We start from the raw sequence: 16,908 nt of genomic DNA, 5'->3' as shown, positions 1-16,908 counted from the left end.
ATCCCCAAAAATTACAGACACTTTTTAGAATTTTCTCTCTTTACATTTGTGCATTGTGCAATTCCAATTTAGATGTACACTTTTTCTTAAATCAAAACCTGAGTTTTCACTTTCCCTTCTTCTCGTAAACAAAAAAAAAGAGATACAAGGCAAATAGATCACTACAAAATGAAAATTTTAGAATTTACAGAAATCCTGAATGTACGTAAAGAAAATTTATTCACACACCAAAATTGAACACAAAAGTTTTTTTATCCAAGTTTGGAAAATTCCACTAGTTCAACCCTAATAGCTCGGAATTTATAAGAAAGAGATTTTTCTACACTTGTTTTAAAAAATGGATATTCATGCTTGAAACATGTTAAAGATAAAAATGACCTATGGATCCAAACCTTTTAAATCGAATAACATTAAATTCCCAAGTGAATGTGCGATGGGATATTTACTTGAGTCAAACAAGCCATTATTTTGTCCATTTACAAAAAATCGACCTAACGATCATAAATGATTGTAAAGTGATTTATGATGCGTAACGGGCTAAATTTTTGTAAGGAATTACTTATGGATTGGGAGTCAACACTAAGTTAAAAATCCCCCGCCTCCCCATTTCCTCGACGATTGCAGAACCAAATATATAAAAACTAAAAAGAGTTTACAATCCCTAAAAATATTAGTCACTTTTTGGAATTATCTCTCGCTACATTAGTGCATTGTTCATTTCCATTTTAGATCTATACTTTTTTCTTAAATCAAAACTTGAGTTTTCACTTTCCTTTCCTCTCGTAAACAAAAAAAGAGATAAAAGGCAAATAAATCACAACAAAATGAAAATTTTAGAGTTTAGGTATGGAAAGAATTTAATGCAATAGCAATTTTAAGTAAAGAAAAATTATTCACACACAACAAATCAACATAAAAGTGTTTTTATCCAAGTTTGGGAAATTCCACTAGTTCAACCCTGATAGCTCAGAATTTTTAAGAAAGCGATTTTTCTACACATGTTTTAAAAAATGGATATGTATTCTTGAAACAAGATAAAGATACAAATGACCTATGGATCCAAACCTTTTAAAGAAAATAACATTAAATTCCCTAGTGACAGTGCGGTGGGATTTTAACCCGAGTAAAACAAGTCATTATTTTGCACATTTACAAAAAACTGACCTAACCATCATAGAGGACTGTAAAAGGATTTATCATGGTTAAAGGGAAATATTTTTGTAAGGAATAACTTATAGATTGGGAGTCAACACTCAGTTAAAAATCCCCCACCTCCACCTTTTCTCAACGATTGCTGAACCTCATATATAAAAATTTAAAAGAGTTTACAATCCCTAAAAATTATTGACACTTTTGGAATTATCACTCTCTACATTTGTGCATTGTGCATTTCCATTTTAGATGTATACGTTTTTCTTAAATCAAAACTTGAGTTTTCACTTTCCCTTCATCTCGTAAACAAAAAAAGAGATAAAGGGCAAATAGATCACAACAAAATGAAAATTTTAGAGTTTATGTATGGGAAGAATTTAAAACAATAACAAATTTAAGTAAAGAAAATTTATTCACATACCCCAAATGAACTCAAAAGTTTTGTTATCCAATATTGGGAAATTCCACTAGTTCGACCCTAATAGCTCAGAATTTTATAAGAAAGAGATTTTTCTACGCATGTTTTAAAAAATGGATATGCATGTTGGAAACCTGTTCAAGATGCAAATGACCTGTGAATCCAAACCTTTTAAAGAGAATAACATTAAATTCCCATGTGAACTTGCGGTGGGATATTTACCCGAGTCAAACAAGCCATTATTTTGCCCATTTAAGAAAACCTGACCTAACGATCATAGATGCCAGATTCTTACATGAGAACTAGGTTAATTATAATATAATAGCCCTTATAATTGTGTTATAGGTGGGTATTTATCGGGTTTTCAAATGAAACGTGCATTTATTGAATTTGGTATTAATCACTGTCTATATTGCATATTTTTCTCTCCTGAATTATATTTCATTGCTTTTAGGTTTTATTTCTTCCTGAAATGATTTTTATGGATTCAATTATGGAATTTCAAGAGAATTTTGGTGGAGAAGGAGATATTTACCAAAATTCCATTAGTGAAAGGGGCAGATTTTTAGGGTAACGGCATTTTGAAAGAAAAAGGGAGCTCGAGGGGAAAAATAGGGGGTCGTTGACTAGAAAGAAGAGAGAAACAAGGGAGGCCGCCGACCGTTCGGAGGGGAGACCCGAGAGGGCTCCCTCCGAACGGCGTTCGTCACCGTCGTCCACCACCATCCGACAACCAAGAACAGACCCGAGGAGAGCTCGAGAGAGTCTCCGTTGCAGCGAGTTCGACACTGCCATTCTCTGCTCGCCAGCCCGAGAGATGACCCAAGAGGGCTCCTCCGGCGCTGATTCCGCATTTCGACCATCCTCTGGCGTCGATTACCCATTTTCGACCATTTCCGAAGCTATTTCGACTCCGACCGAGACTCGAGAGAGTCGGTTAGAGGATATCGGCTCCATTTCGTCGTCCGCTGCACCACCTCCATCTGTGGGTTTCTATTCCTCTTCGCCGGCATCGTCTCTACCTCCGGCCACTCACTCTTGCAACTTGAAGCCATCAATTTCGGAAAATTACAGCACCCGTGAGAACGAGCCTGTGCTGCCCGAGCGAGAGGACGGAGAAGGGGAGTAATCCATCATTTTGCAATTTAATTTTCCTATAGTTTGAACTTAGGTTTTGAATGTTTATTAAATTTGATTTGATAATTAATGTTTAAGGAATATTTGTTTTTCGGATATTTGATTAAATTAGCTAGTTAGGGTAGGATTGTAATTTAGGTTGGATTTTGGTATTTAAATCCAATTTTTGTCTTTCCTTGTGTCTAGCCTGAGAGGGGCTAGACACAAGGATTGAGAATCTGGATTCATGGTTACGTGGTGCTCGAGAGAGGCATGAATCATGGTAAAATTCAGAGTTGATAATTTTAGCATCATCACAATAGGAAATTGATTCTCTGCATTTTATTGAAATCCGATCTCTGTCATTAACTCTAGGCTCCCGAGAGGGGATAGACGCAAGGATTGAGAATCCAGATTCGTGGTTACGTGGCGCTCGAAAGAGGCACGAATCACGATAAAATCCAGAGTTGACGTTGACAAAACAAGATCAAGGGACTGACGGAACAGTCCAAACATCCACAAGAGAAAGTGTAGCTCTCTGGTTTCACAGCGAAACGAAACACACGAAGATCAATCCAAAATTATTTTCTTTGGGGATTTTCCCCCTTTCTTTAAGTATTTATCCTTTAGGTTTTCCTCTTACAAAATGGCCCATGGGCCCAAGACAAGACCCCCTCATCCCATTAAGCCTAATCAAATAACCCTATATACAAATCCCAAATTATACAACAATAATGAATATAAATTACATTTAATATACATTTTAACATATCGTAACATCCCCCCTCAAATTGATGATGGTGAGTCAACTAGCAACAATTTGCCAACCAAAAATTATGTCGGGATTGAGACAATACTTTGGTGAAGACATCGGCCACTTGAAGATCCGAAGAAATGTACGGTAGAGATATTACCCGGCGCTCCAAAGTGTCGCGGATGGAGTGACAGTCAACCTCAATATGCTCGGTATGCTCATGAAAAACCGAATTGGCTGCAATCTATATAGCACTTGTATTATCTGCATGTAGCGGTGTAGAGGAGGCCCGAGGAAACTGGAGCTCTGCAAGAAGACCATGGAGCCAAATAACTTCCGAACACGCAGTAGACATAGCACGATAATCGGCCTCGGTAGATGACTTGGACACTCGATCTTGTTTCTTACATTTCCAAGAAATTAGTGCATCGCCTAAAAACATACACCAGCCTGAAGTAGAGCGACGGGTATTGGGACACCCTGCCCAATCAGCATCACTGTAGACAACCAGATGTAGCATGGAGCCAGTAGGAAAGAATAAACCACGAGTAGGGGAGCCGCGCAGATAGCGGATGATGCACTGAACGGCCGCAAGATGAAGGTGTCGAGGAGATGCCATAAACTGACTGACCTTATGAACAACATAGGAAATGTCCGGGCGAGTAGTAGTCAGGTAGATGAGACTCCCGACTAGTCGTCGATAGATAGTCGGAAAGGAGAGTCCCTTCATCTTTTCGATATTTGACATTGACCTCCATAGGGGTAGCCACCAAAGATGTGTCCTCCAACCCAGCGAGTGTGATGAGATCTTGAATACACTTATGTTGGTTTAAGAAAATACCTTTGAGTGTGTGATGGACCTCTAGCCCTAAGAAGTAGGTGAAGCATCCAAGATCCTTCATATGAAAAGTGGCATGCAACACCGTATGAAGAGTGGTAATCAGTCTAGAGTCAGTGCCAGAAATGATGATGTCATCCACATAAACCAAGAGAATGACCCATGCCTGCAACAAACTTATGATAAAAGAGGCAGGAATCATACTAACTCTGGGTAAACCGGTGGAGGATAAGGGTGCTACAAAATTTCTCAAACCAAGCCCATGGAGCTTGTTTAAGCCCATACAAAGGACGTCGTAGCTTGTAGATGTTATCAGGAGAGGATGTAGACATCTTCCTGCAGATCACCGTGGAGAAAGGCATTCTTCACATCCATCTGATGCAATGGCCAAGATTGAGAGGCTGCAATGGCTAAGATAGTACTGACTGTGGTCATCTTGGCAACTGGGGCAAAAGTTTCCTCATAATCAATCCCATATTCCTGCCTGTTCCCCAGGGCCACAAGGCGGGCTTTGTACCGATCCAACGATCCATCGGAACGCAGCTTGATAGAGAAGACCCACTTACTTCCAAGAGGCCAAATAATGGGAGGGCAAGCCACAATGTCCCAGGTGTGATTCTCCTCTAGCGCTTATAGTTCAGTTTGGATGGCCTTTTGCCAACACGCATGGGCTATAGCCTGTTTATATCCAGAACGAATGGAAATAGAAGACAAAGTAGCTACCAGAGATACAGGGGAGGGAAAACCATACCGGTCAGGAGGGTGAGAACTACGTGTAGATCTGCGAAGATGGAGGGGAGCAGGAGCAGAGGGAGGATCAGGAGAAGAGGGCAGCGAAGCAGTGGGTTGAGGCTCATCAAAGCTCGTCAAACTAGACAAAGAGGTAGATGGAAGTGTAACTTGAGAGGGAAAGAAATATTGGTTTTCAAAGAAGACCACATTCCTAGAAACACAGACTCAACGCGCCTGAGGATCATAACAAACATAGCCCTTTTGAGAATTGGCATACCCAAGAAATGCACACATAACAGATTGAGCTATAAGTTTATGTCGTTCATGATCAGGTAAATCCACAAAACAAACACAACCGAACGTCCGAAGATTTGTGTAGGACGGAGAATAACCGAATAATTTAAAAAAAGGGAGAGACATGATGCAAGACAGGCGAGGGTAGGCGGTTAATTAAATGGACAGAGGTAGAGAGAGTTTCACACCAAAACCTAGGAGGAACGGATGATTCAATGAGAAGGGTGCGGACCATATCAAGAAGGTGACGATTTTTGCGCTCAGCAACACCATTTTGTTGGGGTGTCGAGGGACAAGAACGTTGAGAGATAATGCCTTTATTTTGAAGAAATTCTTGGAATTCTGCCGACATGTACTCGCTTCCAGAGTCAGAGTGGAGTACTTTAAGGTGAGCGGTGAACTGGGTTTCAATGAGTGCAAGAAACTCTTAAAAACAACAAAAACGTCAGACTTAGCTCGTAGGAAGTAGACCCAGATAAATCGACTAAAGTCATCAATAAAGGTGACAAAGTACTTAATGTGTGCATGCGAGATAACGGAAGAAATTCCCCAAACATCACTATGAATAAGGTCAAAGCAGTGGGAGGCATGCGAGGCATGATGCGGAAATGATAGAGTTTTACTTTTTCCAAGTTTACATGATGAATAGTCAAAAGACGTGTCACGAGAAGTACAATCTTGATTGCCTAATAAACCCGATTTAAATAATGTACGAAGTACAGCCGAGTTTGGGTGGCCTAGACGTCTATGCCACAACGTAGGGCCAGATCCAACAACATTACAAGCAAAAGAAAGTATAGGAGAACGTGGAATAACAGTGGATAGAAAGACTTTATGTGGAAATAGCCTGCCCACTTTAGGCCCCTTCGCGATCACCTTCCCCGACGCTTGATCCTGCACAACACAGCCAAAGCGAGAAAACTGAACATTACAGTTTTTATCAACCAATTGACCAATAGACAAAAAGTTTGTCGACAGGTCAGGAGACACAAAGACATCAGCTAAAGATGGAGAGAGATCACCAACAGCACTGATAGGCAGAGTACTGCCATCAGCAGTGTTGATGTGTAGATTGCCATCATACTTTTGGACATTCGAAAGATATACCACATTGTTGGTCATGTGGTTAGAGGCACCAGAATCAAAATACTATGGTTGAGTAGAAAGGTTCTATTTACCTGAGATACCAAAAGTAGAAAAGGCAGAAATGATCATCTGTTGTACCATTTCAGGAGTGAGAGTGGTGGAACTGGCAGGTGCTGGTGGAATAGGAATGATAGGGACCGAAACGGCAGGCAGCAATGTGGCAGAACTAGATGTACCAGTGGATGCATGATAAGTTGTAGGCTTCCTCCGTGGAGGCCATGTAGGGCAAACGGTGATGTGATGACCCAACCTTACAGTAGCTACAGAATAGAACCGACTTCTTGGGGCAGTCCCGAACAAAGTGACCATAAGCCTTACAGTGGAAGCATTGAACAGAGCTGGTGTCCCGACCCTGAGGCCTTCCTTGTACTACATAAGCTATAGGAGCCAAGAGATCAGCCTGAACGCGAGGTTCGATGCCAGCCTGAGTAGTAAGGCGTTGCTCCTCCCAGAGAAGTTCACTCAAACAGGCATCTAGGGACGGCACCGGATGACGATTCATCAGATGTGATCGAGCAATCTCAAAATTGGGACAAAGCTTCATTAAGAATTGATCCCGTTTACTGGTGTCATGGACAACTTGCACAGCAGAGAGAGCAGCAATAGGGACATCCTCGTAAACAATGTCAGTGTAGTCAGCCCATAGATTTTGGAAGCCCGAGAAATATTCTTCAATCGAACGACTGCCTTGGGAGAAATTTGCAAGTTCATATTCAACTTGAAATCGATGGGCCGTGCTGGTTTGACGATAAACTTTGTGGAGGTAATTCCACATATCGGCGGCAGTTTTGTAGGGCCTCAGATTTGGGACTAGGTGAGGCTCAAGAGATCCAAGTATCCAAGTCATAACTCTAGCATCCATGATGATCCATTTTGACAATGCATCAGCATCGCCAGGTGCCGGATCACTCCCATCAATATGACCCCATAAACTTCTTCCCTGAACAAATAACCGGAACTAAAATTCCCAAGTACCGTAGTTCTTGCCCGTGAACAGAATAGGAACGAAATCGGACTTATCTGCTGACATGATAAAATTGAATCTAGCAAAATTCCTGATGCAACCCTGTAAGATAAGAAATTCCAAATATACCCCCACTTTTCAGAAATTGCAAATAGACCCCTACACTTGTAGAAATCCAAGAGTTGCCCCCAGGTTAATAGAAATTCGAATTAGACCCCCAAACTATTAGAAATTCTAAAAGAACCCTCGCATCTTTAGAAATTCCAGAATGGCCCCCCAAACTTTCAGAAATTGCAAAGCGGCCGCCAAAGAGTCTCAAATTGCAAAATGACCATATGCCAAATAATCACCCGAAACGAACGCGCGGGAGAAAAATTTTTTTTACCTTCGTTCCCCCTTCCAGCGAGTGTCCCGGCGAGAACCCCTGTCCCGTTGTATCTTCTCCGGCAACGAAACCACCGATGAAGCTTTTCCGACGACGGAACCACAATGTTTCCGAGCTCGGAGAATACTTTCCGACAACCCCTTTCGTTTCCCTTTCCAGCGAGAACCCCCTTCCTGGCAACGGAACCTCTGTAACTCATCCGACAATGGAACCACCCGACAAGAATTTCTAACAGCGCCCGAAATCAATGCCAAACGCGAAGAGAAAAAAAAATGGTCGGACAATGCCGGTCGTCGGACAAAAAATACGTCAGACGGTTACTCTCTCTTCAAAGCTTTGATACCATGACAAAACAAGATCAAGGGACTGACCGAATAGTCCAAACATCCACAAGAGAGAGCGTAGCTCTCTGGTTTCACGGCGAAACGAAACACACGAAGATCAATCCAAAATTATTTCCGTTGGGGATTTTCCCCCTTTTTATCCTTTAGGTTTTCCTATTACAAAATGGCCCATGGGCCCAAGACAATACCCCCTCATCCCATTAAGCCTAATCAAATAACCCTATATACAAATTCCAAATTATACAACAATTATGAATATAAATTACATTTAATATACATTTTAACATATCATAACAGACGTTTCCTGTTGTGCAAGTAGTTAATGAGATTATTGCTTGATAATTTAAGATATAATTAGTGTTTAGTTCAAATTAATTCATCATATTTGGTTAGGCTAGTTGACTGAAGAATACACAAAATTTAGTCCTCCCTGTGGATATGACCCTCGCTTCCCGCTAGATTACATGAACGATTCATACGCTTGCGAGGTATAAAAGTCGATGTAATTAAATTTCACATCAAGTTTTTGGCACCGTTGCCGGGGAGGCACGTATTAAGTGTATTTCTTTTTTCTCCATGGTCTTAGGTAAGGATTAAAAAAAAAAACCTTGCTTATGACTCCTATTGGGATGTCTCCATGTCGCCTAGTGTTCGTCAAAGCATGTCATCTACCTATTGAGCTTGATCATAGAGCTTATTGGGCCATTAAGGCTTTGAATATTGCTTTGGCTCAAAATTGTAATTGAATGAGTTGGAGGATATACGTTCTGATGCTTATGAGAATGCCAAACTGTACAAGGAGCGAACAAAGCTTTTACTTGATAAATCTATTTTTCGCAAGTCTTTTACTGTTGGGTAGAATGTTTTACTTTATAACTCACAATTGCATTTGTTTCCAGGGAAGCTGAGATCCAGGTGGTCCAGTCCATTTGAGGTTACACAGGTTTTTCCTCATGGCGCTGTTGAAGATCCGCAATAACTGAGACGGGTCGGTCTTCAAAGTTAACGGTCAGAGGTTCAAACCGTATCATGAGAATTTCCCCACACCGGAGGAGGTGATGGTGATTTTCTTGGAGGAACCTGTCCATTCATCTTGACTGCGTCAGAGTCTTTCTTACGACTATAAACTTAGCACATTGTGGGCAATCCCCACGTTTCTATCCCTTTGTACATTACAGTTTTTATTTTTGGCTTATTCATTCTTATTGGGATAACCTTTGGTGTACTCTAGTCTTGATTGATTGGAGGTCCCCCGGTGATGCTGGCCCAGTCATGGACTCGGGGTACTCTCTTGTCGGCTGAGAGCATAAATGGTTCCGGTAGTTGATGACCAGACTTTTGGTCCCTAGTTTGAGAGGTCTGTACTCAAACAACCATTCTAGGATTGACCAGTTCGATCATGAAGTATTGAATGAAAACCTTATGGTGAGTAACTCAAAGACTTGTGTTCAACGCGTGATTCCTGCTGCCTTCAGTGGCCAGTCACACGAAGATTTCTTCAAAGTGTGATGTGGGATAGAGGTTTCATCTACGGATGATTACCTACGGGTACGGTTGATACGAGTAAACCTTCTTCGAGGGAGACTATGTATCATTCTTGGGGTCTTTATTTACTCTTTTAGGTATTATTGTTGATGACCAAACACATATGGTCCCACCTATGAATTTAGGAGCCCTGAGGGAGCTTAACCCTCACTCTATTGGAGTATAACTAGCTAAGCTATGAGTCAACTAGAGTAGTAGCTACTAGACGAGAAAACTGGCACTAGAACTGACATTAAGGCCATCAATAAATCGTCTAGTAAATCAGATATTTTAGTGATTGTTAGTTGGTTTGTTCGAGGATGTGTCATGCTCTAGGTTTGGGGGTGTTTGTTGATTTTCCTTGCACTATTTGGCTTCGCTTTACTTCTTGTGTGCCAATGGAGCATGTGGTTTCCATGAGTTTTATTATTCTTTAGATGTTATTCCTTTTTATAGTCATTCTGGTGTTTTAACTTTTCCCCATTGAGGACAATGTCAGGTTTAGGTTTGGGGGGGGAATGGCTCTTTTATGTTTTAGCAATGATTTTCTTTTGATTTTTGTTCATGGTTTTCAAATTACTCCTCTTAGTATGTGGTTAACTTTAGTAGAGTTAAAATAAGTTGCTCAAATGTCTTTCAATTTTTTTTGTAAAACTGTGTAGAATATGCCTATTAGAAATCTGATATCATTTGTTGTGCTCCATGAGAATTCAGTGGGATAACTTACTATTACATTAGACTTGGAACTTAGTTGCAACAGAGAACATGTAAATCTAGTGTTGATCTATGTTAGTCTGAATAGTCTTGTATGCCTATTTGAACTCATCCTTTTTTATATCTCAGTGAAATTCAATGTTGTAATGTATGAATGCAAATGGAAATGTTCTTGCTTGCAAAGGACAGATAACCTCAGAAACAGCCTGGGCAAACCCAGGGACATGCACCGGAACAGTTTGTTACTTAAAAATAAATGCATGTGCAGTGAAGACGAATACAAAATGGTGGTAGTACCAAAAGTATTTAGTGAAATAAAAATTATGCTGGTAATAGCAAAAATGCGCTGGTAATAGCGAAAAATGGGTTTAAATCTGGAAGCAATAGTTTCCTTAACTTTGATGATGAATTGTAAGTTGAAAGAAGTTGCAGTCAAGATTGAAATTTGTATACTTCTTTTGTGAGATTGTCAGACAACAGGCTTACTCTACTATTTTCTCTTAATTGTGATGTGACCAGGATTTTATTGTTATTTGTTGCCTCTTTGTTCTGTTGAAGTAATTGCTTATGGGTCACATTGGTTCAGGTGGAGTAACAATGAGTGTATTTGGATTGAGAATGTGCTATATTTTACACAGGTTTTCAAATTGAGCAAGGTTTCAAATGATTTTCAGATATTTTACGATACTAAGTGTTAGTCATATGCTAATGAGGAGTAAATTTTCTTCAGTTTTCTTTTTATATTGTTGATTTAGATGAATTTTGTGGGTAAATTCCATGCAAACCCTCACGAGACACAACTCATCCACTACTGTCAAGTAGGGGTTTAACGGCTTGTTGCATACGCTAAATGCAATCGTGTTCCCTACGAAAGTGGTATTTTGTTTTCCTAGGCTTAATTTTGGTTCTATTGTTGTTTTGCTAGGGACTAGCAAAGATTTAGGTTTGGGGGTGTGATTGATGCCAGATTATGACATGAGAACTAGGTTAATTATAATAGAATAGCACTTATAATTGTGTTATAGGTGGGTATTTATCGGTTTTCAAATGAAATGTGCATTTATTGAATTTGGTATTAATCACTATCTATATTGCATATTTTTCTCTCCTGAATTATATTTCATTGATTTTAGGGTTTATTTCTTCCTGAAATGATTTTTATGGATTCAATTATGCAATTGCAGAAGAATTTTGGTGAAGAACGAGATATTTACCAAAATGCCATCAGTGAAAGGGGGAGATTTTTAGGGTAACGGCGTTTTGAAAGAAAAAGGGAGCTCGAGGGGAAAAACAGGGGGGCCGTTGACCGAAAAGAAGAGAGAAACAGGGGAGGCCGCCGACCGTTCAGCACCATCCGGCAACCGAGAATAGACCCGATGAGAGCTCGAGAGAGTCTCCGTCGCGGCAAGTTTGACGCTGCCATTCTCTGCTCGCCAGGCCGAGGGGTAACCCGAGAGGGCTCCTCCGACGACGATTCCACATTCCGACCATCCTCCGGCGTCGATTACCCATTTTTGACCATTTTCGAAGCTATTTCGACTCCGACCGAGACTCGAGAGAGCCGGTCAAAAGATTTCGGCTCCATTCCGTCGTCCACCGCACCACCTCCATCCGTGGGTTTCTATCCCTCTTCGTCGGCATCGTCTCTACCTCCGGCCATTCACTCTTGCAACTTGAAGCCATCAATTTCGGGAAATTACAGCACCTGTGAGAACGAGCCTGTGCTGCTCGAGCGAGAGGAAGGAGAAGGGGAGTAATCCTTCATTTTTTAATTTAATTTTCCTATAGTTTGAACTTAGGTTTTGAATGTTTATTAAATTTGATTTGATAATTAATGTTTAAGGAATATTTGTTTTTCAGATATTTGATTAAATTAGCTAGTTAGGGTAGGATTGTAATTTAGGTTGGATTTTGGTATTTTAATCCAATTTCTGTCTTTCACTCTATGCGCCTGAGAGGGGCTAGACGCAAGGATTGAGAATCCGAATTCGTTGTTACTTGGCGCTCGAGAGGCACGAATCACGGTAAAATCCAGAGTTGATAATTCTAGCATCATCACAATAGGAAATTGATTCTCTACATTTTAATGTAATCCGATCTCTGTCATTAACTCTAGGCGCCTGAGAAGGGCTAGACGCAAGGATTGAGAATCCGAATTTGTGGTTACGTGGCGCTCGAGAGAGGCACGAATCACGATAAAATCCAGAGTTGATGTTTCCTATTGTGCAAGTAGTTAATTAGATTATTGCTTGATAATTTAGGATATAATTAGTGTTTAGTTCAGATTAATTCATCATATTTGGTTAGGCTAGTTAACTGAAGAATACACAAAATTTAGTCCTCCCTGTGGATATGACCCTCACTTCCCGATAGATTACATGAACGATTCGTACGCTTGCGAGGTATAAAAGCCGATGTAATTAAATTTCACATCAATTGTAAAGTGATTTATCATGCGTAACGGGCTATATTTTTGTAAGAAATGACTTATGGATAGGGAGTCAACACTCAGTTAAAAATCCCACGCCTCCCCCTTTTCCCGATGATTACAGAGTCAGATATTTAAAAACTAAAAAGAGTTTACAATCCCTGAAAATTACAGAAACTTTTTGGAATTATCACTCTCTACATTGGTTCATTGTACATTTCCAATTTAAATGTATGCTATTTCGTTAAATCAAAACTTGATTTTTCACTTTCCCTTCATCTCGTAAACAAAAAAAGAAATAAAGGGCAAATAGTTTACAACAAAATGAAAATTTTAGAGTTTATGTATGCAAAGAATTTAAAGCAATAACAAATGTAAGTAAAGAAAATTTATTCACACACCACAAATGATCATAAAAGTTTTGTTATCCAAGTTTTGGAAATTCCACTAGTTCAACCCTGATAGCTCGGAATTTTATAAGAAAGAGATTTTTCTACACATGTTTTAAAAATTGGATATGCATGCTTGAAACATGTTAAAGATGCAAATGACCTATGGATCCAAACCTTTTAAAGAGAATAACAATAAATTCCCAAGTGAACGTGCGGTGGGATATTTGCCTGAGTCAAACAAACCATTTTTTTGCCTATTTACAAAAAGTTGACCTAACGATCAAAGATGCTTGTAAAGTGATCTATCATGTGTAACGGGCTATATTTTTTTAAGGAATGACTTATGGATTGGGAGTCAACACTCAATTAAAAATCCCCTGCCTCCACCTTTTCCCAAATATTGCAGAACCTAATATATAAAAATTAAAAAGAGTTTACAATCCCTAAAAATTACTGACAATTTTTTCTATTATCTTTCTTTACATTTGTGCATTGTGCATTTCCAATTTAGATTAATACTTTTTTCTTAAATCAAAACGTGAGTTTTCACTTTCCCTTCATCTCCTAAAAAAAAAGAGATAAAAGGCAAATATATCACAAGAAAATGAAAATTTTAGAGTTTATGTATGGAAACAATATAAAGAAATAAAACATTTAAGCAAAGAAAATTTATTTACACACCACAAATGAACACAAAAGTTTTGCTATCCATGTTTGGGAAATTCCACTAGTTCAACCCTAAGAGCCCGGAATTTAATAAGAAAGAGATGTTTTTACACATGTTTTAAAAAATATATATGCATGCTTGAAGCATGTTAAAGATGCAAATGACCTATGGATCCAAACCTTTTAAAGAGAATAAGATTAAATTCCCAAGTGAACGTGTAGTGGGATATTTACTTGAGTCAAACAAGCCATTATTATGCCCATTTACAAAAAGCTGACCTAACGATCATAGATGATTGTAAAGTGATTTATCATTCGTAACAGGCTATATTTTGTAAGGAATGACTAGTGGAAGGGGAGTCAACACTCAGTTAAAAATCCCCCTACCTCCCCTTTTTCCCAACGATTGTAGTACCTAATATATAAAAACAAAAAAGAGTTTACAATCCCTAAATATTACAGACACCTTTTGGAATTATCTCTCTCTACATTTTTTTCTTTGTGCATTTACATTTTAGATGAATACCTTTTTCTTAAATCAAAACTTGAGTTTTCTCTTTGCATTCATCTCATAAACAAAAAAAGAGATAAAAGGCAAATACATCACAACAAAATGAAAATTTTAGAGTTTAGGTTTGGAAAGAATTTAAAGCAATAACAAATGTAAGCAAAGAAAAATTATTCACACGCCACAAATGAATACAAAAGTTTTGTTATCCAAGTTTGGAAAATTCCACTAGTTCAACCCTAATAGCTCGAATTTTATCAGAAAAGATTTTTCTACGCATGTTTTAAAGAATAGATATGCATACTTGAAACATGTTAAAGATGCAAATGACCTATGGATCCAAACATTTTAAAGTCAATAACATTAAATTCCCAAGTGAACGTGGGGTGGGATATTTACCTAAGTTAAACAAGCCATTATTTTGCCCATTTAAAAAAAGCTGACCTAACGATCATAAAAGAATGTAAAGTTCTTTATCATGAGTAACGGGCTATATTTTTGTAAGGAGTGACTTATGAATTGGGATTCAACACTCAGTTTAAAAATCCCCCGCCTCCCCCATTTCCCAACAATTGCAGCACAAGATATTTAAAAACTAAAAAGAGCTTACAATCCCTAAAAATTGCAGACACTTTTTTGAATTATCTCTCTCTACTTTTGTGCATTGTGCATTTCCATTTTAGATGTATACTTTTTTCTTAAATGAAAACTTGAGTTTTCACTTTCCCTTCATCTCGTAAACAAAAAAAAGAGATAAAAGGCAAATAGATCGTAACAAATTGAAAATTTTAGAGTTTATGTTTGTAAAGAATTTAAAGCAATAAAAAATGTAAGAAGAGAAAATTTATTCACACACAACAAATGAACTCAAAAGTTTTGTTATCCAAGTTTTGGAAATTCCACTAGTTCAACCCTAATAGCTAAGATTTTTATAAGAAAATGATTTTTCTACGCATGTTTTAAAAAATGGATAAGCATGCTTGAAACCTGTAAAGATGCAAATGACCTAAGGATCCAAACCTTTTAAAAAGAATACCATTAATTTCCTAAGTGAACGTGCAGTGGGATATTTACCCGAGTCAAACAAGCCATTATTTTGCCAATTCAAGAAAAGCTGACCTAACAATCATAGATGATTGTAAAGTGATTTATCATGCGTAACGGGCTATATTTTTTTAAGGAATGACTTATGGATAGGGAGTCAACACTAAGTTAAAAATCCCTCGCCTCCTGCAGACCTGACATTTAAAAACTAAAAAGTGTTTACAATCCCTAAAAATTACAGACACCTTTTTGAATTATCTCTCTCTACATTTGTGCATTGTGCATTTTGAATTTAGATGTATACTTTTTTTTATTAAATCAAAACTTGAGTTTTCTCTTTCCCTTCTTCTCGTTAACAAAAAAAAAGATAATGGGCAAATAGATCACAACAAAATGAAAATTTTAGAGTTTTGGTATGGAAAGAATTGAAAGCAATAACAAATGTAAGTAAAGAAAAATTATTCACACACCACAAATTAACACATAAGTTTTGTTATCCAAGTTTGGAAAACTCCACTAGTTCAACCCTAATAGCTCAAATTTTATAAGAAAGAGATATTTCTAAAAATGATTTACAAAATAGATATCCATGCTTCAAACATGTTAAATATGCAAATGACCTATGGATCCAAACATTTTAAAGAGAATAACAATAAATTTCCAAGTGAACGTGCGGTGGGATATTCACTTGAGTCAAACAAGCCATTATTTTGCCCATTTAAAAAAAGGTGACCTAACGATCATAGAATAATGTAAAGTGATTTATCTTGCATAATGGGTTATATTTTTTTAAGGAATGACTTATGGATTGGGAGTCTACACTCAGTTAAAAATCCCCCGCCTCCCCCATTTCCCAACGATTGCAGAACCAGATGTTTAAAAACTAAAAAGAGTTTACAATCCCTAAAAATTACAGACACTTTTTTGAATTATCTCTCTCTACATTTGTACATTGTGCATTTCCATTTTGGATGTATACTTTTTTCTTAAATCAAAACTTGAGTTTTCACTTTCCCTTCATCTCATAAACAAAAAAAGAGATAAAAGGCAAATAGATCACAACAAAATGAAAATTTTAGAGTTGATGTATGGAAAGAATTTAAAGCAATAATAAATGTTAGAAAACAAAACTTATTCACACACGACAAATGAACTCAAAAGTTTTGTTATCCAAGTTTTGGAAATTCCTATAGTTCAACCTTAATAGCTCAGAATTTTATAAGAAAGTGATTTTTCTACGCTTGTTTTAAAAAATGGATATGCATGCCTGAAACCTGTAAAGATACAAAATAACCTATGGATCCAAACCTTTTAAAGAGAATACCATTAATTTCCTAATGAACGTGCATTGGGATATTTACCCGAGTCAAACAAGCCATTATTTTGCCAATTTAAGAAAACCTGACCCAACGATCATAGATGATTGTAAAGTGATTTATCATGCGTAACGGGCTATATTTTTTTAAGGAATGACTTATGGATAGGGAGT

At 38.1% G+C, this 16,908-nt stretch overlaps 1 protein-coding gene across 1 annotated transcript; it reads right to left on the bottom strand.

Moving 5' to 3' along the window:
• Positions 1-3,684: 3,684 nt before the first annotated feature.
• LOC137942875 (uncharacterized mitochondrial protein AtMg00810-like) lies at positions 3,685-4,561 on the bottom strand. The gene is made up of 2 exons (XM_068788598.1): positions 4,193-4,561; positions 3,685-4,071 (listed from the first exon to the last, which is right to left on the bottom strand). Exons 1-2 carry the CDS (start codon positions 4,559-4,561, stop codon positions 3,685-3,687), a joined length of 756 nt encoding a protein of 251 aa, XP_068644699.1.
• Positions 4,562-16,908: the final 12,347 nt, after the last annotated feature.

This window comes from Aristolochia californica, unplaced genomic scaffold, assembly GCF_029961685.1.
Source record: "Aristolochia californica isolate CCGP_79_NKW_82.1479 unplaced genomic scaffold, dmAriCali1.0.hap1 SCAF_10, whole genome shotgun sequence".
In the NCBI taxonomy this organism is placed as follows: Eukaryota; Viridiplantae; Streptophyta; class Magnoliopsida; order Piperales; family Aristolochiaceae; genus Aristolochia; species Aristolochia californica.
The sequence above is the reverse complement of the archived record's forward strand: the minus strand, read 5'-3'. Positions and strand labels throughout refer to the sequence as shown.

What these genes read in the sequence shown, in the direction of transcription:
- LOC137942875 (XM_068788598.1), bottom strand. Translation starts at nt 4,561, where the DNA reads ATGGGCTTAAACAAGCTCCATGGGCTTGGTTTGAGAAATTTTGTAGCA. An exon ending in TGGTGGCTACCCCTATGGAG is followed by an intron (nt 4,072 to 4,192) that starts GTCAATGTCAAA and finishes GTTGTTCATAAG; the next exon opens with GTCAGTCAGTTTATGGCATC.